The 26260-nt window shown below is 32.7% G+C and overlaps 4 protein-coding genes across 4 annotated transcripts in view; 3 read left to right on the plus strand and 1 right to left on the minus strand.

Moving 5' to 3' along the window:
• Positions 1-1294: 1294 nt before the first annotated feature.
• On the plus strand, positions 1295-4234 carry LOC124439337 (adrenodoxin-like protein 1, mitochondrial). Its single transcript, XM_046989565.1, has 6 exons — positions 1295-1494; positions 1567-1618; positions 1690-1796; positions 2273-2360; positions 2446-2498; positions 3821-4234. The coding sequence occupies exons 1-6, from the start codon at positions 1377-1379 to the stop codon at positions 3922-3924; spliced, it is 522 nt and encodes a 173-aa protein (XP_046845521.1). The 5' UTR covers positions 1295-1376; the 3' UTR covers positions 3925-4234.
• Positions 4235-4980: 746 nt separating this feature from the next.
• On the minus strand, positions 4981-6653 carry LOC124439327 (radial spoke head 1 homolog). The gene is made up of 3 exons (XM_046989554.1): positions 6342-6653; positions 5842-6038; positions 4981-5543 (listed from the first exon to the last, which is right to left on the minus strand). The coding sequence occupies exons 1-3, from the start codon at positions 6515-6517 to the stop codon at positions 5257-5259; spliced, it is 660 nt and encodes a 219-aa protein (XP_046845510.1). The 5' UTR covers positions 6518-6653; the 3' UTR covers positions 4981-5256.
• A 186-nt stretch (positions 6654-6839) lies between these two features.
• LOC124442332 lies at positions 6840-14458 on the plus strand. Its single transcript, XM_046992836.1, has 8 exons — positions 6840-7024; positions 7425-7517; positions 9538-9711; positions 10564-11925; positions 12063-12218; positions 12305-12382; positions 12725-12803; positions 12993-14458. The coding sequence occupies exons 1-8, from the start codon at positions 6877-6879 to the stop codon at positions 13198-13200; spliced, it is 2298 nt and encodes a 765-aa protein (XP_046848792.1). The 5' UTR covers positions 6840-6876; the 3' UTR covers positions 13201-14458.
• A 394-nt stretch (positions 14459-14852) lies between these two features.
• The window catches only part of LOC124445090 (phospholipid-transporting ATPase ABCA1-like), a 29562-nt gene continuing 18154 nt past the window's right edge, over positions 14853-26260 (plus strand). The window contains exons 1-19 of the mRNA XM_046995801.1: positions 14853-15186; positions 16351-16444; positions 16538-16667; positions 16792-16850; positions 17584-17705; positions 17853-17930; positions 18893-18976; positions 19408-19512; positions 19828-20026; positions 20457-20603; positions 21033-21196; positions 21352-21462; positions 21920-22124; positions 22332-22443; positions 22826-23002; positions 23163-23286; positions 23503-23823; positions 24200-24404; positions 24796-24929. Coding sequence (XP_046851757.1) covers positions 15115-15186; positions 16351-16444; positions 16538-16667; positions 16792-16850; positions 17584-17705; positions 17853-17930; positions 18893-18976; positions 19408-19512; positions 19828-20026; positions 20457-20603; positions 21033-21196; positions 21352-21462; positions 21920-22124; positions 22332-22443; positions 22826-23002; positions 23163-23286; positions 23503-23823; positions 24200-24404; positions 24796-24929 — 2643 coding nt within the window. The 5' untranslated portion in view covers positions 14853-15114. The remainder of the gene's footprint in view (positions 15187-16350; positions 16445-16537; positions 16668-16791; positions 16851-17583; positions 17706-17852; positions 17931-18892; positions 18977-19407; positions 19513-19827; positions 20027-20456; positions 20604-21032; positions 21197-21351; positions 21463-21919; positions 22125-22331; positions 22444-22825; positions 23003-23162; positions 23287-23502; positions 23824-24199; positions 24405-24795; positions 24930-26260) is intronic.

Raw genomic sequence — 26260 nt, forward strand, 5'->3', positions numbered from 1 at the left:
AGTTAAACTACCGTGGAAAAAGTCGAAGAAGAAAAACAAGTTATCAAGCGATTTCAAATCAAGTAAAATGACAAATACAAGATCCACGATTGAAAAAATTGATTCAACTGGAAATAAACCCTTTGTCGATTTGAACAACAATAAAAATGCTGAAAATCTTCAATTTGAGCAAAACGAAAGCACATGCAATAGCACACGAGTAATTAATGTGAGATCTGTCAAGACTGCTGGTGAGCAAGGGCGCAATAAAACTGTACTGAATCGTAAATATATTCCTACAATCTTCAAAGGAAATGCTTGGGGTGAAAATCCTATAGAGGAGAATAAAATCTTCCATAATGATCATGATTTAAATGCGTTCAATCCACCACAGAAGGCCAAAAAATCGTCTCCACAAACGAAATCTTTTGCTGATCTAGTTGGTGACAAAGAGCAATCGATTGTTGATAATTCATCAAGCCCTAAAAATGACGAGAAAGACCATTTTTTGGCGTGTGTTTCAAAACTAGCCCGCATTCAAAGACAACGCTTGAGGAATTGATCACGATAAGGTTCAGTGATTGCCTTCCAGATGTTCTTTGATAGAAATTAAACGTTACACAAACTGATACTAATGGTGTACATAGTTCTTAAATTAAATATGACATTCGTAATTTTATGGTTAAATAGTTCATTAATAAATAAGTTTGTGTCAAAAAATGCAAGGCTTTCTGATTTTCTCGGTTGAGTCTGTTGACTGATTCATCGTATTGATTACGACAGCGACGCAACCTTTTTAATAAATTTCATAAAACTAAATTGTTTATGACTATGTTTAAAATTATTTGTTGGGCTCCAATATTTATATTGAGAATCCGTTTCCCGCCTGGCACCTCATTGGCAACAATATTGATAAATCGATAAAAGTATTCCACAATAGAACGCACTTGCCAGAAAGATATGTTTATTATGTGCAAAAACCTTCGCCTGGATTTACCAATCCAGGAAGCTATTGAAATTGAAAGCATGGTCTTATCATGAATTATAGCGACGAATTCAATATATATGTAATAATTTATAATGATTGTTGGAATAGTAATATAAAAATAAAATAATCAGCATTCTGGTTTGGTCCACTGATCTGTGCAGACCATTGAGTTCTATAATAACCATTGAGTTATTATAGAACTCAATGGTGCAGACTGTGGTTTGGTCATTTCAGGTTCACTGTCAAAGGGCTCATCATTGTAGGTAAATGTGTCACCCCCCTGTCTCTAACATCTTACGTAACATTATGCAAGACCAGGTCAGCCAGATGTCATAAAAAAAGACGAAGTTCAAAAAGCGAAATATTTTGTCATTAATTTTGGAGTTATATCAAATGACACAGATTCAAAATGTATTTATTTTCGAAGCATAGCTTAAAAATTGTTTTTCGAGCATACAACAAGAATATGTTTCGTTCTTGTGAGAAGAAAGTGTCTCAGATCTGGAGACATTTACATCAAAGCATGGGCAAGTGTGAAATTTAAACTAACTCATTTTGTAAAAGTAAACACGTGTTTATTGTATCGGTTTTTACTGTAGCTGTCTTTTCTGGTGAATATGAATGGAAAGATCCCCAAACGCCAGATGAAATGTAAACGTTATTTAAACTTTGTCATTAAATATTGAAATTGTTTTATGTAATACTTTGAATTTTATTCACAGTGTGAATGTGAAATATGTAGATCAAAATGGTGAATCTAAATTAGTTCAAGGAAAAGTTGGAGATAATGTAATGTACTTAGCACATCGTCATAATATTGAAATTGAAGGTATCTGTGATATTTTTGATGATACAAGTAAAAAGTTCTTTTATAATTCTCACACTACAAGCATCCACTTTGATTCAACAAGGAAAAATATGAATTGTTTAATATCTTTCTACTAAATAAATATAGTTAAAAAATTGTTAATTGCAAATTCAATTGTAAATTTGTCTTTTGATTGGATTGATACAGTTGAAGAACACAAGCACTTGTAGACTAAATAATCTAGCCATTAATAAAACATCTTTTTTTGATTCATCAATGCTTAAAAGGAATTGCAGGGGAGAATTATCTATATAATACAAAACAGTTTGATTTTACCAATACTTCGAAAAAATAGCTCAAAAATATTATATTATTTTAGTCTTGAAACTTAAGCAGCTCAGACAACTGGTAAATTGAATAAAAATATGTGAATAATAATAATTAAAGTTTATTTTTGATTCATGAGTTGAAGAAATTGAAGAAAGATTGTTTTTTAGGTGCATGTGAAGCATCGTTAGCATGTTCAACTTGTCATGTTTATGTAAAACAAGAATACTTTGATATATTGCCTGAGACAGAAGAAGCGTAAGTTTTTATGTATGTTTTTCACAAAATCTTTTTAAGTGTTACTTAATATGTTGTGAAAATGAATGAAATTATTTTCATTTAGAGAAGAAGATATGTTGGATATGGCTCCCTTTTTACAAGAAAACTCCAGACTGAGTATGTTTTTTACTAAAATGATTTTTGGAGTATAACAGTGGATCTTAACATTATGTGTTGATAATTAACATAAATGGTCGAAGTTCCACATTGGTTTATATTGTCAAATGATGACATACGTATTCTCAACACCTAGACTTTACACCATAAATAACAACAGTTCCACACTCTGTAGAGTCTATACCATAAACCAACAATAAAAGTTCCACACTCTGTAGAGTCTTTACCACAAACCAACAATAAAAGTTCCACACTCTGTAGAGTCTTTACCACAAACCAACAATAAAAGTTCCACACTCTGCAGAGTCTTTACCACAAAGCAACAATAAAAGTTCCACACTCTGTAGAGTCTATACCATAAACCAACAATAAAAGTTCCACACTCTGTAGAGTCTTTACCACAAACCAACAATAAAAGTTCCACACTCTGTAGAGTCTTTACCACAAACCAACAATAAAAGTTCCACACTCTGCAGAGTCTTTACCACAAACCAACAATAAAAGTTCCACACTCTGTAGAGTCTTTACCACAAACCAACAATAAAAGTTCCACACTCTGTAGAGTCTTTACCACAAACCAACAATAAAAGCTCCACACTCTGCAGAGTCTTTACCACAAACCAACAATAAAAGTTCCACACTCTGTAGAGTCTAGACTACAAACAAACAATAAAAGTTCCACACTCTGCAGAGTCTTTACCACAAACCAACAATAAAAGTTCCACACTCTGTAGAGTCTAGACTACCAACAAACAATAACAGTTTAACACTCTGTAGAGTCTATACCACGGAGAAACAATAACAGTTTAACACTCTGTAGAGTCTATACCATAAACAAACAATAACAGTTTAACACTCTGTAGAGTCTATACCATAAACAAACAATAACAGTTTAACACTCTGTAGAGTCTATACCATAAACAAACAATAACAGTTCCACACTATCTAGTAAACTGAGGTTGTTTTTTAGTATACCAAAAAATACTCTTTATTCAGTTTTTTTATATATTTTTTGACGATTTTTGATTTTCTTGTTTTTCAAGGAATATCTTACAGTCTAGACTTTACTCTATAAAATCTTCTATTATGGTGATGCGTTGATACAATTGAGCATTACTACAAATATACAATAAATTAAGTATTTTTGGCTCATTTAAATATTCTACAGATATACTTATGTACACCTAAGCTTGTTATTTATTCTTACTATAAATTTGTAGCTATAAGAGTCATCTTGCTATGTTAACTGTGCAAATCAAGAAATAATTGTAGATGCTACGTATAATGATTTTTACTTGATGATTTTATTGTTAATTATGCAGGTTGTCAGTTATTGTTGACAAAAGATCTCGATGGTATAGAGGTTGTTTTACCCAAAGCAACTCGAAATTTTTATGTCGATGGTCATGTTCCTCAGCCACACTGATTGACCCTCGTGATCCTCAGCCACACTGATTGACAGTCGTGATCCTCAGCCACACTGATTGACAGTCGTGATCCTCAGCCACACTGATTGACGCTCGTGATCCTCAGCCACACTGATTGACAGTCGTGATCCTCAGCCACACTGATTGACAGTCGTGATCCTCAGCCACACTGATTGACGCTCGTGATCCTCAGCCACACTGATTGACGCTCGTGATCCTCAGCCACACTGATTGACAGTCGTGATCCTCAGCCACACTGATTGACAGTCGTGATCCTCAGCCACACTGATTGACAGTCGTGATCCTCAGCCACACTGATTGACAGTCGTGATCCTCAGCCACACTGATTGACAGTCGTGATCCTCAGCCACACTGATTGACAGTCGTGATCCTCAGCAACACTGCTTTGCAGTCGTGATCCTCGGCCACACTGATTGACAGTCGTGATCCTCAGCAACACTGCTTTGCAGTCGTGATCCTCAGCCACACTGCTTTGCAGTCATGATCCTCAGCCACACTGCTTTGCAGTCATGATCCTCGGCCACACTGATTGACAGTCATGATCCTCAGCACACTGCTTTGCAGTCGTCATCCTCAGCCACACTGATTGACAGTCGTGATCCTCAGCCACACTGCTTTGCAGTCATGATCCTCGGCCACACTGATTGACAGTCGTGATCCTCAGCCACACTGATTGACAGTCGTCATCCTCAGCCACACTGATTGACAGTCGTGATCCTCAGCCACACTGATTGACAGTCGTCATCCTCAGCCACACTGATTGACAGTCGTGATCCTCAGCCACACTGATTGACAGTCGTGATCCTCAGCCACACTGATTGACAGTCGTGATCCTCAGCCACACTGATTGACAGTCGTGATCCTCAGCCACACTGATTGACAGTCATGATCCTCAGTCACACTGATTGACAGTCGTGATCCTCAGTAGTCACTAAATTAGTCCTAAGTAGTCACAAAATAAATCAAATTGTAGGGCCTCGGCTAACTAAAAATCGAATCATAAATGGCATTCTAAATAAAAAGAGAATCACAAGTAAACTCCTCCAATGTAAATTGATAATAAAAACTTACATTTTGTATTTCATGTGCTATGAAAAGTTGAGTTACCTAAGTTAAATATCACGTTGAGATATTTACATTTTGATATATGTTATAATCTTAACAATTTGTCCGTGCTAATATTGCAGCGTACAAGAGGTGAAATTCGCTCAAAAAAGATTGAAATTATGCATTTAAAAATTTTGGTGCTAAAAATCGGTATACTGTAACATAAGTACTATTCAATAGCTAGTTTTTTGTGACTTGAAAGCTCATCTTTCAATTGCGGTCAATGATTTAGGTTTCCATAAAGCTTTGACTAAAGTTGTTGCTTCATCTTCTTCTGTCTCTCCCTGAATTTGATCTTCTTCAACATCATACTCTCCAATTTGCTGACAACCAATATCAAAGAGATATTTTCCTTTACCTTTCATACAGTTATCTGCAAATCGACCCGAGTATCGATGATTGGCGTGTGTCAATTCACCTACACCTTCACAAAGACCGTTGCTCCAGGTTCCGTGATAACGTGAGTCAGTCATTTTGAATGTGTAAACACCTGTGCATGAGAGAAGATGTGTCAAAAAATGGGTAAGCATTATTGCAAGATGTAACCAAACTGATCCTGTGTGTATTTTTATTTAGCATTGCAGTCAGTCTTTTGACTCGTTCATTTTTTAAGAAATGAATTGTGTTTTATAGAGATATTGAACACAAAAGTGGTGTTACTGGAAGACTGCCCCGGTTTAATTTTTACTATATATTTTATCTTTTTTAATCGTTAAGGCATTCTTTGAAGGAAGCTGTTGGATCAATGTGCTAGATGTCCCCAGGGCCCTTCGAGTCGTAATCAGTACCTTGTCCTTGTCTTTTGTTTTCATACCAGTCTCCCTCATAAATATCGCCGTTTGCATAATAATATGTTCCAAATCCTTGTTTTTCATCATTCACCCAGTTGCCTACGTATTTTGAACCGTCTGGATAGACAAATGTACCATAGCCGTTTTTCTTTCCATTTGTGTAACTACCGATATACCTTGCACCATTTTTAAATCTGAATACCAAAAAGAGAAGAAAAGATTTTGTATAGAACAAAATACTTTGGTTTTGCTTAACCATGATAATGATGTTCATTGACAGCAATGTTAGCGCTACTTAAACAATTGTCGTGTCGTGCCGACAATTTCTGATTTTTTTGCTAGATTGCTACTGTGAGAGAATCAGTTAGCTTTTATCAGTTAGCTATTTTGTATAATTATTAGTTAATAGTGTCATATTAATGTGATTTGTTCCTCTGTGAAAGCTAAAATAATGTCTTCAGATTGTTTACGTTTATGAGAATGTAGTAAAGTGTTACTTGTATGTCCCCTGTCCGTTTCTCTTCCCATTTTCATAAAATCCTTCATAAGTATCCCCATTTGGTAGTTTTGCCTTTCCTTTGCCGTGCCTTTCTTCGTTTTGATTACGTTCGCCTTCGTACTCGCCAAGATATGGACCTTCTTCCCCTTCGATTGATTCTTCGTCAGAAGACATTGCACCTTCTAATTTTAGTTCTATTTGCTTTAGAGTCTCAAAATTTACTCAATGAGCAAACTAAAATTCTAACTTAAAATATATGCGTGTATGTTGCAGTCTTGCTGAGGAAAGTTTTCATTTATATATCACATGTAGCTATAGAAACAGTGAAATTTGATTCTTTGTTGACAGGTGGATAAAATGATATAACATTTGTTATTTATTTATTTTTTTACACTTTAAAGCACTGACATAACTATTTAGTCTCTTTAACATGCAAAATGCTGTAAAAAATTGCGTTTTCATTTTCATAACGAATCGCTTTTCTTACTAAAATATGATGTGGCCATAAAACATTTTTAGTGTCTTTTTGACAGATGGAAATCTGTCTCTACATTGAAACTGTCTCCTCTCGGCAGGAGCCAGAATTTGTCCAGGGATTTTCTACTGAAATGTCGCTTTTTACAAAATGTCTTCATACTATTTGCCATGACTTTCACTGTATCCAAAAGAAATATATAGAAGGTTTGAATATGTATGAGAATGAAATTTTATGTATGAAATCCCAGTCAGGAAAATAGTTTATCCACATGACAACTGACTCAAGTGACCTGAGTGTGTGTTTTAGACACTCAATATTTTTAAACTTTAAAAAGCTTTCAGATCCACCGAATGTAGATGTTTTGTAACCAATATTTATGTAATGATGCTCATGATGTACCTGTAATATGTTGTTTTTTATGGTATTTTATTAATTACTCATTGTTATTTCTTAAAGAAGTAATTTTCAATGAAGTTTTGTATGCTAGTTGTGTCATTACCCATGTTTCAATAATTTTAAACACAATATAATATTTGAATACATATCAGTAAAACTGTACAATGTAATCCTTTTGTTTAGGAAAACATTTTGTAATTTTTTTAGATTTACCAAAGCATATTATGCTTTTGATCATTGAGGAGTTACCTCCTTTTCATTTGGAAACTCTTGAAAATATGAATTTTTTTGAACCAAAAGGTAATGTGAAAATATATTTAGACACGTAAATAAATTCAGTATAAAGATTTGATATGGAAAGTTTGTAAACATTTTCCTTTTATTACATTGTTGGATGATGACCATTGTAAGACAGTAGCCAGTAATATACCTTATAACAGACATGCCTTAAATGTCCAATATATGACAAGCATTTTGATCTAAATAGAATTTTATATGATCAGAAATAAGTTTTGTTTTATCATGAAATATTGGAGTTAGGATATTAACTATTAAAATGCATATTTCTATAAGTAATGTTGTAACGGTGATGGATAGGATTCGAAGTGAAGAGATTAGAGAAAGAGTTGGTGTTGAGTGTATCGAGAATTGGGTAAGGCGCCAGCGTTTGAGGTGGTTTGGGCATGTGGAAAGGAGGGAAGAAAGTGCTGAAATTCGTAGAATGTTGTATATGAATGTTGATGGAGTCCGCAAATGAGGTAGACCGAGAAAGAGATCGATGGATGCTGTGAACAGTGATATGAAGGCGATGGGTATAACGAGAGATATGGCGAGAGATAGAGACATTTGGCGTAGAAAAGTTCATGGACCGGTCAACCCCCCTGGCAGGGATTAATACTGGCCAGTATACAAATGTTGTTTGTTTGTTTGTTTGATATTTCTATAAGTAAACTTACATGTATGTATTGTTGTAGTTTTTAAATAAATGGTGATTTAAGTATGACAGTTTGGATAAAAACTAAATCAAATGATTAGCGGAATATTTCATGAGATAATAAAAGTAAGTAGTATTGTAAATGTGAATATGAAGCGTAGTGAGGTTGTCAAAAGTCATCAACTTCTTTCCATCCTTTAAACATTTAGTAATCTTGAGTTGAATTTGGACTTTGGACTTGATGATGTTTTGATGAATCATTAAGTCAAAAAGACAAAATGAAATGCAACATAGAATGAATTGTATTCTATAGGATTCAAAATACTTATTTGAATGGGTTTAATAACAGTCCATTTTTCTCCCAATCATGTACTTTGTTATCAACCTCTAATCACTATATCATTACTTTCAAAGACTCTTTTTCTTTCGTATGATAACTCTAACTAAATGTAGCATTGACAGGCGTTTTCTTGTTATAACTAGCTTTTACGTAAAATCATCTTTCAAATATCTCTGCCAACGTAATAATCAACTCATTCTCTACAGGCCATCGACCAATACGTTTTCATTCTGTATAATGTTTTTTACCAACTTAAAATGCCTTCACAGATTTACTGAGTATCTCATTGCACCCACGTTTTGCCAAAATATTAATGTTGTTATCACAAACTTTGCATATATCATTCAAATCGTTTCTATACAGACATAACCTAAGTTGAATGCTTTTTTCTCTCGGCTACTCTTTACAATAAAACATTGCTCTTCGACTTTATCAAGCAGAAGTCTCTTTTATTGACGTTGACATTGCACGCTCTGAATAAAGAAATCCAGACATCCTTTCATCGTGAACCCACATTCACTTTTTTTTACCAACTTTTATGTCTTCATCTATAACACCGCCTCTTCTTTTCCACTTTGCATCTTCTATCTCTTTCTCGAGCTACGAAAACTTCATGCTTTAATCAAAAATACCTCTAATGTAATTGGTTTCTTTTCCTACTTGTGTTTTTGGCAGTTTTAACTATGGTAATTTTTTCATTCTTCCTTTTTCCCACTTGATTCTTCATGAATGGATTTTCATCATCTAAGTCAAATCCTTGCTAAATATTGAACTTATTTTCCGTCCCATTCAATCTCTTTTGATTCTCAAACGATCCAAATCCTTTTTTTAAGTGAAACTTTACATGTTAAAGTTCTTGATACTAACTTACAACAAAATTTATTGATAATTTAAACATTTATAAGATTTACATTTATATATCCAAACATACTATAAAATTAAATTTTATTTAGTCTATTGAAATTTTGTTCTTAGCTTTTTTGAAATATTGTGTTTGGAGTATGTGACAAATGATCTTGACTGGGAAAGCATTATTTTCTTTCAAGGTATCTCAACAGAAATGATTTGGAAAAAGCATTACGACAGACATTTCAAGGAACCACCAAGTATAGTTAACTTGAGATGTTTAAACATAGATAACATCAAATCATGGAGATCAAAATACTTTGAAAGGCATTTTATACAACTTCTACATGCTTTATCAAGCACAACTGCTCATGGTAATAGACCAATATTAATTTTCAAACCAATCTTTGCTTTTCAGCTAAGTCCTAACTAAAATAATAAGATGCAATACTATGTATGTGTAGCTAGCAGTTTTTAGTGGTACAGTAGAGCCTGTATTAAGCGGTCACCCTTGGCGATTTCTCTTGTCACCGTTTAATACAGTTTGACCGCTTAATATACTGGTCTTCAGGAAAATCACCAGACGGACCACGTGTGATATTTCATACAACTAAAGTTGAACCAATCGCTATTCTTCCTTAACCTATACGCCAAACAACCACACTATATAAAGCGATTTTTTTTTGTTTGAACTACAAATTAAAAATAGTATACATAGAAATTTCACGGCTCAAACTGCTGAAAAATAATCAATGGCAAGCGTGTCAACAGAGAAAGTGGTTATAACTTATAAATTCCGTGCGTATATATATCCCTTTCTTGGAGATATGTTTTCTTGTCAATGGCTGAAGGGACGATGTATACAATATAAGTGACATGTTCCAGAAAAAATATTTAGTTTGATATTTTATTATGGGGTGCATTTACTTAACCTGACCGTTTAATACAGTTTCAAAACAATGAAAAATTAAGTTTGCGACTTTGGAAAAGGTGACCTCGTTCGCTTAATAGAGGTGACCATTAAATAAAGGTCACTTTGATAATATTTATATTATGAAATTTTCGGGACTTTGTCATATGACCGCTTAACACAGGGTGACCGCTTAATACAGGTTCTACTGTAATTTTCAACATTATTTCTATATTTGGAAGCTAATGTGAAAACATAACAAATACTGACTAATTTCATAGTTCTTCACACTTCGAATTATCCTTTTTCTTTATAGATTCTAATAGTTTGAATGAACAGTTATTCCGACTGCCTTTTGATGATAAAATTTCGAATTGTCTTCAATACGACACAGATGTAATTATCGACGTTTGCATCAAACATACAACTAGACTTCGTTTTTATCATAATGCTGTTTGTAAATATCTTGCAAGACAGGAAAAATTGCTAAGGAGACTTGGTGAGGTTGTCATTGCTTTGGATGTGAATCAACTTCGTGACATTAGCATTGATCCTGTTGCTCGAATCCTGAAGGTCCTTTTTCAACATGAGCTACGCTCTGTTTGTTTTACAAATTGTAAAGTGGAGAAAAAAGAAAGCGTTGAAACTTTATTGAAAACCATCAATGTTGATCATGCTGTTCGATATTCTAATGAATGCAACAACGTGGTATTTTTTGCAGAAAAAGAACAATGCTGTGAAAAAGAAAGAGATGATATCTCGAACAATGAAATATTTTTTATCGGGCAAAACAACTTGAAAGAGAACAATGATCAATGCTGTGCATCGTCGTCATCTTATTTGTTAAATACTGGTAGTGACAGCAGTAAGAGTGTTGCTGATAATTTAGAGGAGGCGTTTTTTTTCAGTGATGAAGGACATGATACTGATGATGAGCTTTTTGAAGATATATTTTCTTTTCGTCATTTTGAACAAGAATCTCCTGTGTGTCGTGGCCAATTAACATCATTACACAAACAAAAGTTTTTTCCCTCATCAAAACTACGCCCGTTCTGTTTAACTGAATTGAAGATTTCATCCTGGAGCTTACTAAATGATACTGTTGAAACTTTTGCTGAAGAATTAAGGCGTTGTGTTTATCTACGAACCCTATCATTGTTTGATGTTGGTGATTCATTAGCAATGTACAAGATTATTGAAAGTATGAAGGAACTTGTTTTATATGGTTCACTGCAAGATCTTACTTTTGATAATTATAATCTCACAGCAGAATATTTTGATTTGTTTTGTGACATGATAAGTTCCACTTGCGAAGAGTGTAAGGTAATTAGCCAGAAAGGTTTGAATTCACTTAATGTCTCTGCTCATGGACCTTTATCCTTGGAGAAATTTGGAGAAGTGATCAAAACGTGTTCGTTTTGCGAGGTACACGACATCAACGATCATCTTCTTATGACAAGTAACCACGTGTTCAATATGAATAGATCTACTGATACGTCAAAATGCAGTAACATTACAAGAGGCATTGAAAGTTTAGAATTTAGTTTTCTTGTAAAACATGACACCTTTACAAAATTTTCAAGGTCGCTTTTACGAAACCGAACTTTGAAATGCATTTCTTTACCGGATTGTGAACTTTATAATGAAGATGTTTGTTTTATTTGTGATTGTATTTCAGGTAATCATTTTACACATTAATATTCGCTAACATGAATTTATATGTTTGAAACTTTCTTGTGAATCATCAATTAATTCATTGGTTTCAATTACACAATGTACAATTCAATATCTTGGCTATAATAATTTTTTTTACAGGCAGTAATTCTCATGATGTCAACACCGAAATAAAAAAGCTCATTTTGCAAAAGAGTCATATTCAAATTCAAAATACGGAAACTAGCTCAAGTCTTTATAGGTTGCTATCTAAGAGCCATTTGGTATACTTGGATATATCATACTGTGGTTTGGAAGGTTAGTAAAACCATGTTTTTTGTTTAAGTCATGTTTGTTATTGATGATACTTTAATCAAAATTCCTTCTTGCGTTTTCTTTCAAAGTGATTCCTGATAACATTGTCCTGGCCTTGTCTTCTAACAGATATTTACAAACGCTAAGGGCTGCAGGCAATAGACTCTGTACGTATGTATGTTGATTTATAACAATATTTTTAACTTTAATATATAAGCTCTTTAATTAGCTACAGATTGAGGAATGTTAAATTTTGAAATCATAGCTTTAAATCATTCTTTTATACATGTATCATGTGTTGAAGTCTGTGATTGTTTAAACGTGTATTGGGCACATCTAAATGTATATGTTTAATTACTTTCTACCATTTAAGTTTTAAACAATCTAAGTGTATTCCATCGCCATGATTCATTTAATGTACACAAAGTAGACTGAGTGTGCATCTTTATTCACGCTTATAGTTCTGTGGTGGTGATACTTACTACGTCAGTTTTTCCATTTAATGCTAGATGATACAGCTGTCATTCAATTGAGTAAAGTGTTCGTCGATCCAGAAAAAGGCTCGGTTTTAAATAACATTGATGTAAGGTACGTTCACAAGTCACTTGGTTGTTATAGTACTCAGTTATGTTCCTGTAATGGTTATCCTTCCTAATCTTTTCATCTTCCTACTTCCTTTTTTGTTGGCTTTCGTTTGAAACACTTGGTAACGTGGTCTCTTGTTTGAAATTTGATAAACTTTATGCCATGCACTCTAATAGTGGTATTGTTTTTTAGAGAAAACAGATTGACATCTTCTTCTCTTATTGTGTTGGCAAAAGTTTTGACATCTTGGCCAAGAAAGCTTCGCGTAATAGATATTGGTGACAATGATTATAAAGTTGTTGATGTTGTTCGCAAGCCTTTGGAAAAAGTGTTTGATTTTGTTTTTACTGAAGCGGGTGAAAATGATACCACATTCGCGGATTGTGTTAGTGAAATGTGACATAGTCAAATATCTTGGCTCATGCGAGTAAAATTCATTTGGGAAACAGTTGGCATAACCATGGACGTTGAGAGATAGTTGTACCAAGAAGTGTAGCAAGTGCAATCTTATGACGATTGAATGTAAATCACAATACCTCTCATAACGCACATATACGTCTTTGTAACAATTGTGTCATAATCTTAGAATGAATACAAGTGTCTGGCAGAAAACACGAAAACTTCATCTTGGAAATGGTCATTTTCTTAAACGTAGAACAAGAGGAACCGAGCGGCCGCGACAGTGGGAAAAGAGTTGTGTTCTAAAATAAATAGACCTTCACGGACAAAGAATTGTGCAACGAATACTAACTTAACTTTATTTTAAAGTGTCTTTTGTATAAAATGGTTTCACCCAATTACGACGTTGAAAAACTCGCGAGGAGTTACGACAAACTACTTGGAGTAAGTCTAAGAATGGAGAACAGATGATTATAAGATTGGGATTGAGAAAGCCAAAGAGGGAATACAAGGTATTTGAATACAAATTTGAAGAGACTGATTATGGGAGAGGAAAGTGTATTGAATGTTCGTAGAATGCTTAAATGGTTGAGGATAGAACATTAAATGTAAAAATCCTTGTACGCAGCCATGAAAAACGCGATTAGGATGAAACTTAAAATGAACGCGCTAAAAACTTAGTGTAGAGGAGTAATGGTAAAAGTGTGGAAGGGATTTTGTTTCACTGATAAAATGGATATTAGGATGTCGGTGATATAGAATCTTTGATAGGATAGAAACTGGCGAATTTCATCGACAGATGATAGGATTTTGGTGATTTAGATTGAATAGAAACTTGGAATTTCACCGATGTGGCGTTGAAATAATGGCGTCAATCATCGACACAACGGAGCTACGTGTACTATTGTTTTGAAGTGGACAACTTGTTCATAAAGGAAACATTAACATTAAAATGTACTCCCACGAATATGCTGCCGGAAATCTTCATATTGGACTTATACGGCACATACTCTTCCTCTCGATGTTTACGGATCGTATCAAATACCAAATACATTTCGTCTATAAGATGGCTACGCTACTATTCATGCTTTGTTAACTTTTTCAACAAGCTCAAAGGCCAGAGTATCACGAATTGTTTTGCGAACTAATTTTAATTCAATTTCTAAAACTTTTATTCCAATAAAATTCCATAATTTTAAGAAACTCTTTATCATCACTGAACTGTTGCAATTATAAAATATATGATGTCTCATTGTTGATTGGTTGTTATAAAAGTCTACGTAAGTGTTTTGGTATTTATCTTAGATTTTCACTCGTTGCCAACTGTACATGTTTTTTTAAAATAATTAGTTTAGGCCTCCAACTTCAACTTTCAACTTCCTCCGTGATTATTTTACATCATTCGACAGCTCCAATTAGTTTCAATGACGTAAATGATACATTTATGGCACATTTCACAGCACGTGAATACCTATTTAAATTTAATCCCCTCTTTCTCTATACAAAGTACTTCCGGTAGTTGAATCTCCGTAAAATTGTATTATTATATAGAAGTCAGGGGGGGATACCAATTATTTTTACTTATTTAAATTATAATTACTATTGGTAACAGCTGTTACGTATTTTGAACTAAACTTTCATTTTCGTCATAAAACATATATTCATTTTCAAACAAACTTAGATTTATGAATGTGCGGTAGGCATACCATTCTCGGTAAAACTTGACAATTAAAATAGTGTAAGCAATTGTTTTATTGAAGCTGAATAGGTTGTAGTATTGTCTACATCCTAACGACGACATGTTTTAGATCCTCATACCGGTCTGATAACACTGTCATTCCATTTTTTGTGATGCTTCGGTTGTGAAATTTTAAAACTTTGACGAGGTATTGAAATTTTCTCTCTTGTCTTCGAAATGAAATTAAAACTTTTTGGACAAATCAAACTTTTGCTTTGGAAAAACTTCTCCATTCGTCGTCGTCAATGGGTGAGTTAACTGAGTTGTTATTTATTTGTTTTAAAACACTAAAACAACACTTATTTAATACGAAATAAAGTTAACTGTTTGCTATGAGGTACACTTGTATTGAAGTTTACATTCATTCAGCGATGTTATATACAGAAATTAACGTAAAATTTCTTATGTTAGACTTAATTCGTTGCATTTAGCTGGTTTCCTATCTGAACTGCTACGTAGAAAACATTTTAGATTTTACATATAACAGAGAAGTTATTTTCAACATTACTGAAGTGAATTTAGTGTTCATATTTCAAAGCAAGGAATGCATTTTCTTCTTAGTTTCATCTCTTCATTTACCGTGTTTGTGGGTGACGGGAACAATATTTTTTAGAAGATAAAGTTCTTTATGTTGATGAAACTCTTTCAATCGACTGCCACCTGTCAGTTCTGTTTGTCTACTTGTGTTTTAAAAAAAACCCTACAAAATTTTGTCCTTTTTATGTAGCTCTTGAATAGTTGTATTATTTCATCCTTATGATTGAAATTGGGCTAATAAGGTTCAAGTAATTGTGCATTTTTTAGCTTTAACAGTTTTTGTTTATGATTCATGAACATCAGAACATCTGTATGTAAGCTTAAGTGATAATGCAGCTGTATCCATAAAAGTATAGAACATGTAACTGCTTGGAGTATATTTCTGGCATAAATTTTTGCTTTATTGCTGTAAGATATAGTTCTACAACATTTCTTATTCACATTTGGCCAAGTATTATCTAGGAATTCTAGTTAAAAAAAGTGAAGAAAATATTGGAAAGAAAATCTTAGTTGCATTAGAGGCATTAACCCTGTGCCATTTATATTACCTTTCAGTAAATGTGCCATTCATTTTATTTGGCATTAAGCCTGCGCTGTTCATATTGCCTTCCATTAAATCTGTCATTCATATTGATTGCAATTAAGCCATTGCTATTCATATTGTCTTCCATTTAACCTGCCTGTCTTGCTATTGCCTTCTATTAAGCCTTCCATTTATATTGTGTGGCATTAAACCTGCCCTTAGTATTGTCTGGCATTACCCCTGTGATATACATATTGCTTCCCATTAGGAGTGTGCCCCTCATATTGTCTTGCAATGCCATTAGCATTTTTTTGGCATGAAATACAATTAATTGAACATTTGCATTTTTATAGTTAAGAAATGCTATTGAAATCTTATGGCCATTAATGCTGTTTTTGATCTTGGTGTTGGTAAGACAACGACGTCCACCATCGTTTAGATCAAGTGGTAAATACGTGTGTACTAATTTGTTCATGTATATCAATGATCATTGTCAATCTTTTGATTTTGTTACTCAATCAAATGGTATTAATATTTTAGTTGTGTTCCGTCCTGAAGCTTTGCCATCGGCAGGTCTTGTTCCATTTTTACAAAGTTTCTTCTGTGGTATAACAGATCGTGGTACAATTTATAATGGAAATAATAGTATTGATCTGCCTAGCAATAAAAGGTAGGAAATACATTGACATGATTTAAATTAACTAATCATATTGGGAAATATTCAAAAATGTCATTCATAGGCATAGGAACAAATTAAAAAAATTTTAACACTTTGGTTAAATTATCTTATGTAGAATAGTTGAATTGTTGAAGGAACTTCAGGTTTTTTTTGATAATCAAGGTGTAACTCAAGGTAACTTGTTTGATTGTGTTCATCATTTTTATTCAATTAACTGTTATTGTGTCCCTCAAAGTATTCATTAATTCATGTGTGTCCATCAAATGTATTCATTAATTCATGTGTGTCCATCAAAGTATTCATTAATTCATGTGTGTCCATCAAATGTATTCATTAATTCATGTATGTTCATCAAAGTATTCATTAATTCATGTGTGTCCATCAAAGTATTCATTAATTCATGTGTGTCCATCAAATGTATTCATTAATTAATGTGTGTCCATCAAAGTATTCATTAATTCATGTATGTTCATCAAATGTATTCATCTATGTCCTTCCCAATCAGGGATGTATCTAGGATGATTTTGTGTGTTGCTGTAGTTTTTATAAGATGTCATTTGGTTAGTCTAGTTTTGGTTTGATTTCGGTTATTTCTTTGTGGGTGTTGTTATGTCATTTACAAGTCAGATTTTTGTTGGTTTGACCTGAGAACCTGGGAAATTTGTTGTTCTACAGTTGTTTTAGTTTAATTGGTTGGTATATTAATATTTTGTAGGGAAATTTCCGCCCATCTGCACCCCTTCTAGGCAAGGTTAGAGAGGTGCACACCCCCCCCCTTTCACCCCTCCCCTAAATCCATCCCTGTTCCCAATGCTTCTACCTGGCTCAAGAGGCCTGGGTGCAATGTTGACAAATTTCAATGCTAATTTCATTGAAAGGTGTGTTTTGTTTTTTTGTTTTTTTTTAGATCCAACTTTTGCATCTTTGGTAAATAGTACTGATGATGTCAGAAATTTCCTCATCAGAAATCTCTCCTTTTCTTCAAACTTAGCAGATGCTTTTCTTGATGCAAGAGTGAATTTGTCAAGGGTTCGTAAATGTTATTTTACCAAATTGTCTTGTCTTTTTTTGGCGCATCATGTATTATTTTGAATACTTAGATTGAGAATGTATAAAATATTTTTACTTTAGAATTCATTAAAATTTGTTTGGAATGATTATCTTAAATTGTTTTAGTTTAGTGGAAATGAAATCCCGTCTTTTGGAAGATTTTTTCCTTATGATTTTTCTGGTTTTTCTGCTGGTCAGAATCAGGTTTGTTCATTAATGTGAATTTAGAAAAACCCCGACATTTTTTGGATATTTATTGACTGGGCAACCTGTGGAATTGGAATGTACGAAATTTGCGCGAATGTTGGTAAAGCTGCGCCTGTGCAGTTTTAAGTTTTTCGATTTTGTGTTCAGTTTTTTGGAAGAAAAAAATGCGTTTTCGCAAAATTGATTGGTTCTTGCTTATTTTTCAAAAAGGAAAAACAATACAGATGTATTGACTCAATTGTGAATGCTACGAGGAAGCGCAGCTGTAAACTTGCACAGCTCAGTTAGTTAATGTGTGCTTATTTTGTAGTTATGTGTTTTCCAAGTCTGCTGATTGCTTTCTGACACAGACTGCAATAAGGTGACTGTTTGGGGACGTTAAACTAAAAAATAAAACTGAAAATATCGATTCTTTGGCTTATAAAGTTGTCAGTGGATAGAAAAGCACCGAAAGAACAATTGTTTTTATTAACCGCACATCTTTTTCATGTCAGCTCTCGGAAAACCTTCGTTTTAGCAGAATATCTAATGGCATTAAAAAACATACATGTCACAATATTCAGTGAAAAGCTTCAACAAATTTAATAGCTACTTTAGTATTTTGCAACTTTCTGCAGCTCTTCACAATGGAAGATTTTAGTTGCTAGTTTTTTTTATCGTATTCACAGGCCTGCTGCTTTTTTTTTTTTGGGGCTTGCTGCCCCAAAAAAAAAAAAAACCCAAACAGTTTTTCCTTGGATTTGATCAAACCCAAACTGAAATTTGGGTTGAAAAAACTAAATGACAGTATCTTTGTATGTAGCTACTTATATAAACATTTTCTTCATTGAAGAATTGTGAGAACAGGAAACAGCTTATACTTTGAATATTTTCATTCTTGTTGCATTTCACTTTATGTAATTCTTTTGTTGAAGAAAATTACTGACGAATTTATTCAATATTTCTTTTCACTTTTTCAGACTGTCTTGTATGAAAGTTTACAAAAAGCCTGTCACAATGGTTCTTGGTCTGGTTATCTGATATTTTCTTCCCCTGACTATGAGGTACATATGGTCTGTTTTCATGCTCACTAGAAGATAAAAATCACGATACTTTAACGATAAATTTGAACATCAAGTGAATGTGTAAGAAATCGGGTAGGTAGACCGACCAAGTGCAACCAATGTCTTGTTTTAATACACATACAGGTATTGAAACTAGAAAATGTCGAGGAGGGTAATATTTACACTAATATTGTCACGAACTATTGAGCTGCGCAAAAATTGCCATTTCTCAGGACAAGTCTGAACTAGATTTCAATATTTATGTTTAATTTGCTATGTTGTGGAAAGTATGAACATATGTATGTTTTAAATCATTAGTTTAAGAAAATATCGTTGGAAGTTTCATCAATTTCTTCTTAAGACATTAAATTCAAATCAAATCAAATTTGTGATGTATGTTTTGGTTATGTTTGAAGTTTTTTCTTTTTCAGATGGCTTTCAAAGATGCCGTTTGTAACTTAAGCCAATTGCAAGTCAATGAAATACCGTTTGAGATCAGAAATCAACTCACTTTTCCAAGTTCTCTTCAGAAACTGGTGGGTCTTTGTGCTAAATGATAATCGTATCGGTTGTTTTGTTAAATGTGTTAAATTATATATTAACCTGCTGTAATACTTATAGTCATATGTTAAATTATATATTAACCTTCTGTAATACTTATAGTCATATGTTAAATTATATATTAACCTGCTGTAATACTTATAGTCATATGTTAAATTGTATATTAACATATTAATCTTTGATGCTCATAAAGAATAATTGCCATAAAAAAACAATGCAACACAACAATATGAATTTAGAGTTAATTTAGCAATAAATTACTGAAAATAATATGACAATTTTTTCTCAAGTATGACGCAGTTCGTTTGGATGGTGGACTTTTTGATGTAATTTGTGACAGAAAAGATAAATCACCAGTTGAAGTAGATAATGATGAACCTTCTGCATTGCAAAGTCAAGAGCGTTCTCAAGAATCTCAAAATAAAATCAACAAGAATTCTTGCGCTTGGCTGAGAGAAGAAGCAATGTTTGAATTCCAAAATCATTCGGGTATTGTTTGAATTATTGTTTGTTCATAGTACTAAATATATTAATAACAGTTCTTTTAAGAACTCTTGGGTTTCTCTTGGGTTTTTTCCTGGGTTTCTTGGTTTTTCAGGCCATTCATCATGGCAATTACGCTTTTTAAGGCAATACTAATACTAATGTACAACGTAAGGTTTAATGATCAAGTTGTTAAAAATCAAGTCTTACGCCGGCAGTTTTGTGTCATATGACGAAATTAGTATGAAGTGTGGATTACCAGTTCCTTTTAAAAAAAGGAGGGTTGGTTAATTGTTGGTTACATTAATTTTAAAGTCTTGAGATTGAAACAGCTCCTTTCATTATGTTTTTTAATTATATTGTAAAAGTTAGGTAATATTCCAGATGTATGAATTTTCCTTCTAGATTTCTTTCTGAGATAATACATTATTGATAGGTTCAGACAACAGTCGATGTTCAGATGTAAAACCTGAGTTGAGATCAGATTGTGGTTGGGGAGGAATCAACAAGCAAGAATGTGAAAGTCGTGGTTGTTGTCATGACGACACAGTCGAGGATACTTTTTATTGTTATTGCCCAAAAAGTTTGTATTATTTCATTGTTTCGTTTAACTTATTTTTTGCTTGATTGTTTACTCAAAATACGACAATTCTTTTTAATATTACAACATGAAGTTTCATGCCAAATGCAATCATCACGTAACTGAAATGCAAAAAACTGTTACTGTAGTTTAAATTATGTACAAAATCACGTTTGCTGATTATTTGCTGACGCGCGTGTTTTTTGAATGGTCCTGCGTGGAATTTGCGTGAATAGACACATCGTGCAAAAAGTTTATTATTACTACAAAAGACAAAATGTAAAATAGAGGAGAAAATGACGAACAGTCATTTAAAATTTATATCCAAAATCTAAACAAATTTTTTTTTGTTTTCCATGAATTATTTCAATGATTTGAGTGTGGTTTAACATTTTTATTGATTTTTTGTTATGTTTGTTTCTTCTTCCATAGATGATACATGCTGTATGTTCAACGCCTGTCTACTTGATAATGTTGGTTCTAGTTTTATAAGTGGTGGTGCAAGGAGTTTCTTTTTAAGAATGCTACGGCTGTTTTCAAATGGAAAAATACTCTATACTCCTGACAATGTTCACACAAGAAGTATAATAAAAAAGGTAACTAATGTTTGTATTTTAATGGTGAAAATCAAACTGTCTATTGTTTCGTGACTACAAATTGAATGTGGGCTTAGATTAACTGCATTTGTTATTTCTCATAAAATGAAGTTTGTAATGGACATCTATAAAATATTTTCAATTTTAAATTTCAGGCAAATTTTACTTTCAATCAGTTGGGTAATGTTTGGAAAACAGTATGCGAAGCTGCCAAACAGTGGAACTCGCAATCATCACCACTTGATTCACTAAATTTGCCCGGTTTGGTAAGTGAGAAAAAAATAGCTATAGCTATTTTTATCATAATATTACTTCACTTCCATTTAATGTTCATTTATATCATGTATGCCAAATATGAAAATATTAGTGAAAAAATGAGTGAAGAAATACATGCTGTAACATCAAGAATTTGGGTGATTTTTAGCTGTAATGTATAAACCATTTCTTTCACAATTCACGGCATGATGGTCAGTTTTTGCCATTTTTAAATCATCTTATGTTAGTTGTTTCATTTTTTATTTTATGTATAAACGAAATTTCCGATTCTGTGGTGGCACATATTGCGTTTTCACCATCCATTTTTGTTCTAGAGTTCTTTATATCTCTCTGAAAAATTGTCATCTTTTCAAGGACACTTGCTTACATGCACGCCATTGAATTGCTTCAACAATGGCGTTCATCTTGGTATATACATGTATATGTTCATATATATTTATATTTTAGGATATGTTGCGATTTTTTGCCTCCATGTATGGAATAACGTTGGAAGACCCCAGCTCCAGTGTTGTATCAAATAATCTCCAGTTGATTAGTCGACTTATTGCTAAACATGGCCATTGTTTAAATTTCAATTATTTTCAACCAGTAAAAAGTGAACGTGAAGCTGAAATGATATGGTTGACTAAACAAAGATACGAACCTCTTGCCAGTATGAAAACATTCCAGTTATTCAAAATAAACGAATATTTTTGTGAAGACCGTATTGAAATTTATGTTTACTCGTGGATTCTGAGTTTGAAAAAAGTAGCTTTAAAATACGACTAAAAATATGACTAAAAATATGACTAAAAATATACCTACGCAGCTCAAAATTTACTTCATAAATTGATGATCTTTTTTGTTATTTTGAATTTAGCTGTTGTATTCAACAATGTAAAAGATGATGATGAAAAACTATCGACAAATATCGAGTATAAAATACGTCAAGATCCTAGTCATGTGATGAATCCTCGCTGGAAACGTAGCAGGTTTGTGATATGTTTTTGATGATGACTTTAGAAGTTTTATTAATGATTACTTAGCAGGAAAAGAGTACATTGCAATGGCCGGTTGCGCGAAGCTTGAGTAGCGTTATCCATTGTTTTTTAAACTTTTAAAAAAGGTGTTTATATCTTCGTTACGACAAAGAAACTTTGTAATCTTAGAAACAACATTTCATTTCAGTGATTGCTCAATTCAAACCGTATCTTTTTCATTTTTAATAAGTTTTTTAACCGTTTAAAAAAATTTTTTATCCAATAGATAACGCTATCCATGCTTCGTGCAACCTGCCTGAGAACTTAATACTTTCAGCCGGATCTGTGAAATGCACCAACAAAAATCTGCAACGTATTGCTTCTTATTATATAGATATTGGCGTCCAGGTCCGGAGAATTCATTATGGAAGTTACGTTATAAAGTATTTGGTTTTGTTTATCTTCAAGACATGATAGATCGTGCTATCACGGAGATTCATGCTAATAAAACCATTCATGAAACTGGAATGTTTCTTCAAATGTTTCCATATCCTTGTTATATTTATGACAGGTACAAAAGTCATACTTGTTGTTGTGTCACACCATTGTCAATCCAAGACAGACACTTGAAAAGTTGTTTTTGAAAATTTATGAGTTTGAAATATGTCATATTGTGTGGAAATGTGTCATACGTATGATGTCAAATGGTGACAAATGTACATTTTATTCAGGTTTTCCCTGACCATATCCAACTCTATGCCTTTGTTCATGACTTTGGCGTGGATATATACTGTTGGAATGATTGTAAAAACAGTTGTTCATGAGAAAGAAACTCGTTTAAAGGAAGTGATGAAGGTACGTTTGTATTTATAAATAAGTAGTGATGAAGGTTCTTTGTGTATTTATAAATGTGAGGGTGGTACGATGTACAATTTACTGACAATACAACTATTTTTTTACAATATTTTACGAAGAACAACTTATATAAATACAAATAGATTTCCCTGGCAACTACTTAAGTTGCATTTTTACGTGGTGTGCTTTAAAAAGTCTTCTATACTTACATTACAGGTGATGGGTTTAACCAACGCCGTTCATTGGCTAGCGTGGTTAATAACTAGTTTCGTGATGATGATGATAACAGCAATTATGCTTGTCTTCGTTTTAAAGTTTGGTGAAATTCTCATCTACAGCGATCCTGTTGTTATATTTGTATTCTTCCTTGCGTTTACACTATCAACTGTCATGTTATGCTTCTTGATAAGCGTTTTTTTTTCTCGTGCTAACGTTGCTGCAGCTTGCGGTGGTCTTATTTACATCACAACTTATTTACCTTATGTTATTCTCACGATATTTGAAAGGGAAGTGAAAACTCCACATCTTGTTATCTCTGTAAGTATTTGTATGTTTATGTTTCCACATTGTTGCCAGTTGTCTTTGAATATGACAATATATTAACTCTGTAGACTGCAACTACTTGTGTTTATGTGTTTCCGAATTGTGGCTTGTTTTAATTTAACGTTGTATTAACTGAAGAAGAAATGTTTAGTCATATTTCATTAATCATGACCCTGCTTTAGGAGAAGGCTGTGTACCTGTATATATAAGATTACGGATGATGACCATGCATTCAGGGGGGTTCTTTACTTCTTTAAATCAGATTACCAAGCAGCTTGAACTACAGTTTCCTCTTATCCCTATTATTTACGGTTGTGGTTTTTTCTCTCTCCCTAATTTATCTTCACATGACTTTGTTTAATCTTTGTAGAGTCTGTTATCCCCTACAGCGTTTGGCATTGCTTGTCGATATTTCGCTCGGTTTGAAGAACAAGGAATCGGTTTAAGATGGAATAATTTATTCTCCAGTCCAGTTAGTGGTGATGAGTTCAGTGTTGGTGCGGCCATGTTGATGTTGATACTTGATGCGTTCATATATGGGTTAATCACGTGGTACATAGAGGCAGTTTTCCCAGGTTTGTTGGTTTTGATGTCAGTCAATACGTTCGTAGGTAGACACTGCTTTGCATTGATCTATTCAAAACAAGGGGCGAATAATGAAAGTGACACTCGTCATTCTCCATATGAAAACGTTATGTGACACCAATCATTTTTATACATTTTTAATGTGTTTTTAATGCAAAGTATGAAATATTATCTGTCAAAGAATCATTCGCATAATTTTTAAGGCTGTTTTCAATCATGAAAATGTTCCTGCTGTGTTTTTCTCGTTCTTTTCCATTGTTGTGAGAGTCTTTGAGAAATTTTCATTGATTGACAACTAACTTACAAAAATTTTGTGAACTTGATGAAAGTAAGCTTACTAGTTTTAGCTGCCATTCATTTTTTTGTTGTATGTTTATACAGGTGATTACGGTGTTCCTAAACCTTGGTATTTTCCTTTCATGAAATCTTATTGGTTTCCAGCAAAATATCGTATAAGAAGCATTGGAACACGTGGAAATAACGATACACAAGTTTACATAGCTCTTTCTCAACAGGTATTTGAATTATTATTTATTTCTTTAAAAATTTCAAAGCAGTTATCCATTGCTTGCTCCGTTCTTCATTTTAAAATCTGTATCTGAGCGATGTAATCTTTAATCTTTAATCATTCTATTCTCACATTTAATACTCTTAATATGTACTATTTTAGAATGGGAATTTCATTTTAACTAATGCAAATTAAGAATATAGTTTAGTTACTTTTAAAATGGTTGAAATACTATGTACGTAGTGCATGATCTTTAAAACTTTGTCTTATGTGAGAAATGCATGCATGAAGAACTTTGTAAATAGTGATACATACATGTTTATTGTATTGTTATAGAACGTAAATAGTGATACATACATGTTTATTGTATTGTTATAGAACGTAAATAGTGATACATACATGTTTATTGTATTGTTATAGAACGTAAATAGTGATACATACATGTTTATTGTATTGTTATAGAACGTAAATAGTGATACATACATGTTTATTGTATTGTTATAGAATGTAAACAGTGATACATACATGTTTATTGTATTGTTATAGAATGTAAATAGGGATACATACATGTTTATTGTATTGTTATAGAACGTAAATAGTGATACATACATGTTTATTGTATTGTTATAGAACGTAAATAGTGATACATACATGTTTATTGTATTGTTATAGAACGTAAATAGTGATACATACATGTTTATTGTATTGTTATAGAACGTAAATAGTGATACATACATGTTTATTGTATTGTTATAGAACGTAAATAGTGATACATACATGTTTATTGTATTGTTATAGAACGTAAACTGTGATACATACATGTTTATTGTATTGTTATAGAATGTAAATAGGGATACATACATGTTTATTGTATTGTTATAGAACGTAAATAGTGATACATACATGTTTATTGTATTGTTATAGAACGTAAACAGGGATACATACATGTTTATTGTATTGTTATAGAATGTAAACAGTGATACATACATGTTTATTGTATTGTTATAGAATGTAAATAGGGATACATACATGTTTATTGTATTGTTATAGAATGTAAATAGGGATACATACATGTTTATTGTATTGTTATAGAACGTAAACAGTGATACATACATGTTTATTGTATTGTTATAGAATGTAAATAGGGATACATACATGTTTATTGTATTGTTATAGAACGTAAATAGTGATACATACATGTTTATTGTATTGTTATAGAACGTAAACAGTGATACATACATGTTTATTGTATTGTTATAGAATGTAAATAGGGATACATACATGTTTATTGTATTGTTATAGAACGTAAATAGTGATACATACATGTTTATTGTATTG

The sequence above is a fragment of the Xenia sp. Carnegie-2017 genome, unplaced genomic scaffold (genome assembly GCF_021976095.1).
Source record: "Xenia sp. Carnegie-2017 unplaced genomic scaffold, XeniaSp_v1 HiC_scaffold_1, whole genome shotgun sequence".
In the NCBI taxonomy this organism is placed as follows: Eukaryota; Metazoa; Cnidaria; class Anthozoa; order Malacalcyonacea; family Xeniidae; genus Xenia; species Xenia sp. Carnegie-2017.

Coding starts and splice junctions, on each gene's coding strand:
- LOC124439327 (XM_046989554.1), bottom strand. CDS start 6,517: ATGTCTTCTGACGAAGAATCAATCGAAGGGGAAGAAGGTCCATATCTT. Junction 6,039..6,341: donor AACGGACAGGGGACATACAA/GTAACACTTTAC, acceptor TTTGGTATTCAG/ATTTAAAAATGGTGCAAGGT. Junction 5,544..5,841: donor AAACAAAAGACAAGGACAAG/GTACTGATTACG, acceptor TCTCATGCACAG/GTGTTTACACATTCAAAATG.
- LOC124439337 (XM_046989565.1), top strand. CDS start 1,377: ATGTATTTATTTTCGAAGCATAGCTTAAAAATTGTTTTTCGAGCATAC. Junction 1,495..1,566: donor ACATTTACATCAAAGCATGG/GCAAGTGTGAAA, acceptor TTTTTACTGTAG/CTGTCTTTTCTGGTGAATAT. Junction 1,619..1,689: donor CCCCAAACGCCAGATGAAAT/GTAAACGTTATT, acceptor TTTTATTCACAG/TGTGAATGTGAAATATGTAG.
- LOC124442332 (XM_046992836.1), top strand. CDS start 6,877: ATGGAAATCTGTCTCTACATTGAAACTGTCTCCTCTCGGCAGGAGCCA. Junction 7,518..9,537: donor GAATTTTTTTGAACCAAAAG/GTAATGTGAAAA, acceptor TTTTCTTTCAAG/GTATCTCAACAGAAATGATT. Junction 11,926..12,062: donor TATTTGTGATTGTATTTCAG/GTAATCATTTTA, acceptor TTTTTTTTACAG/GCAGTAATTCTCATGATGTC.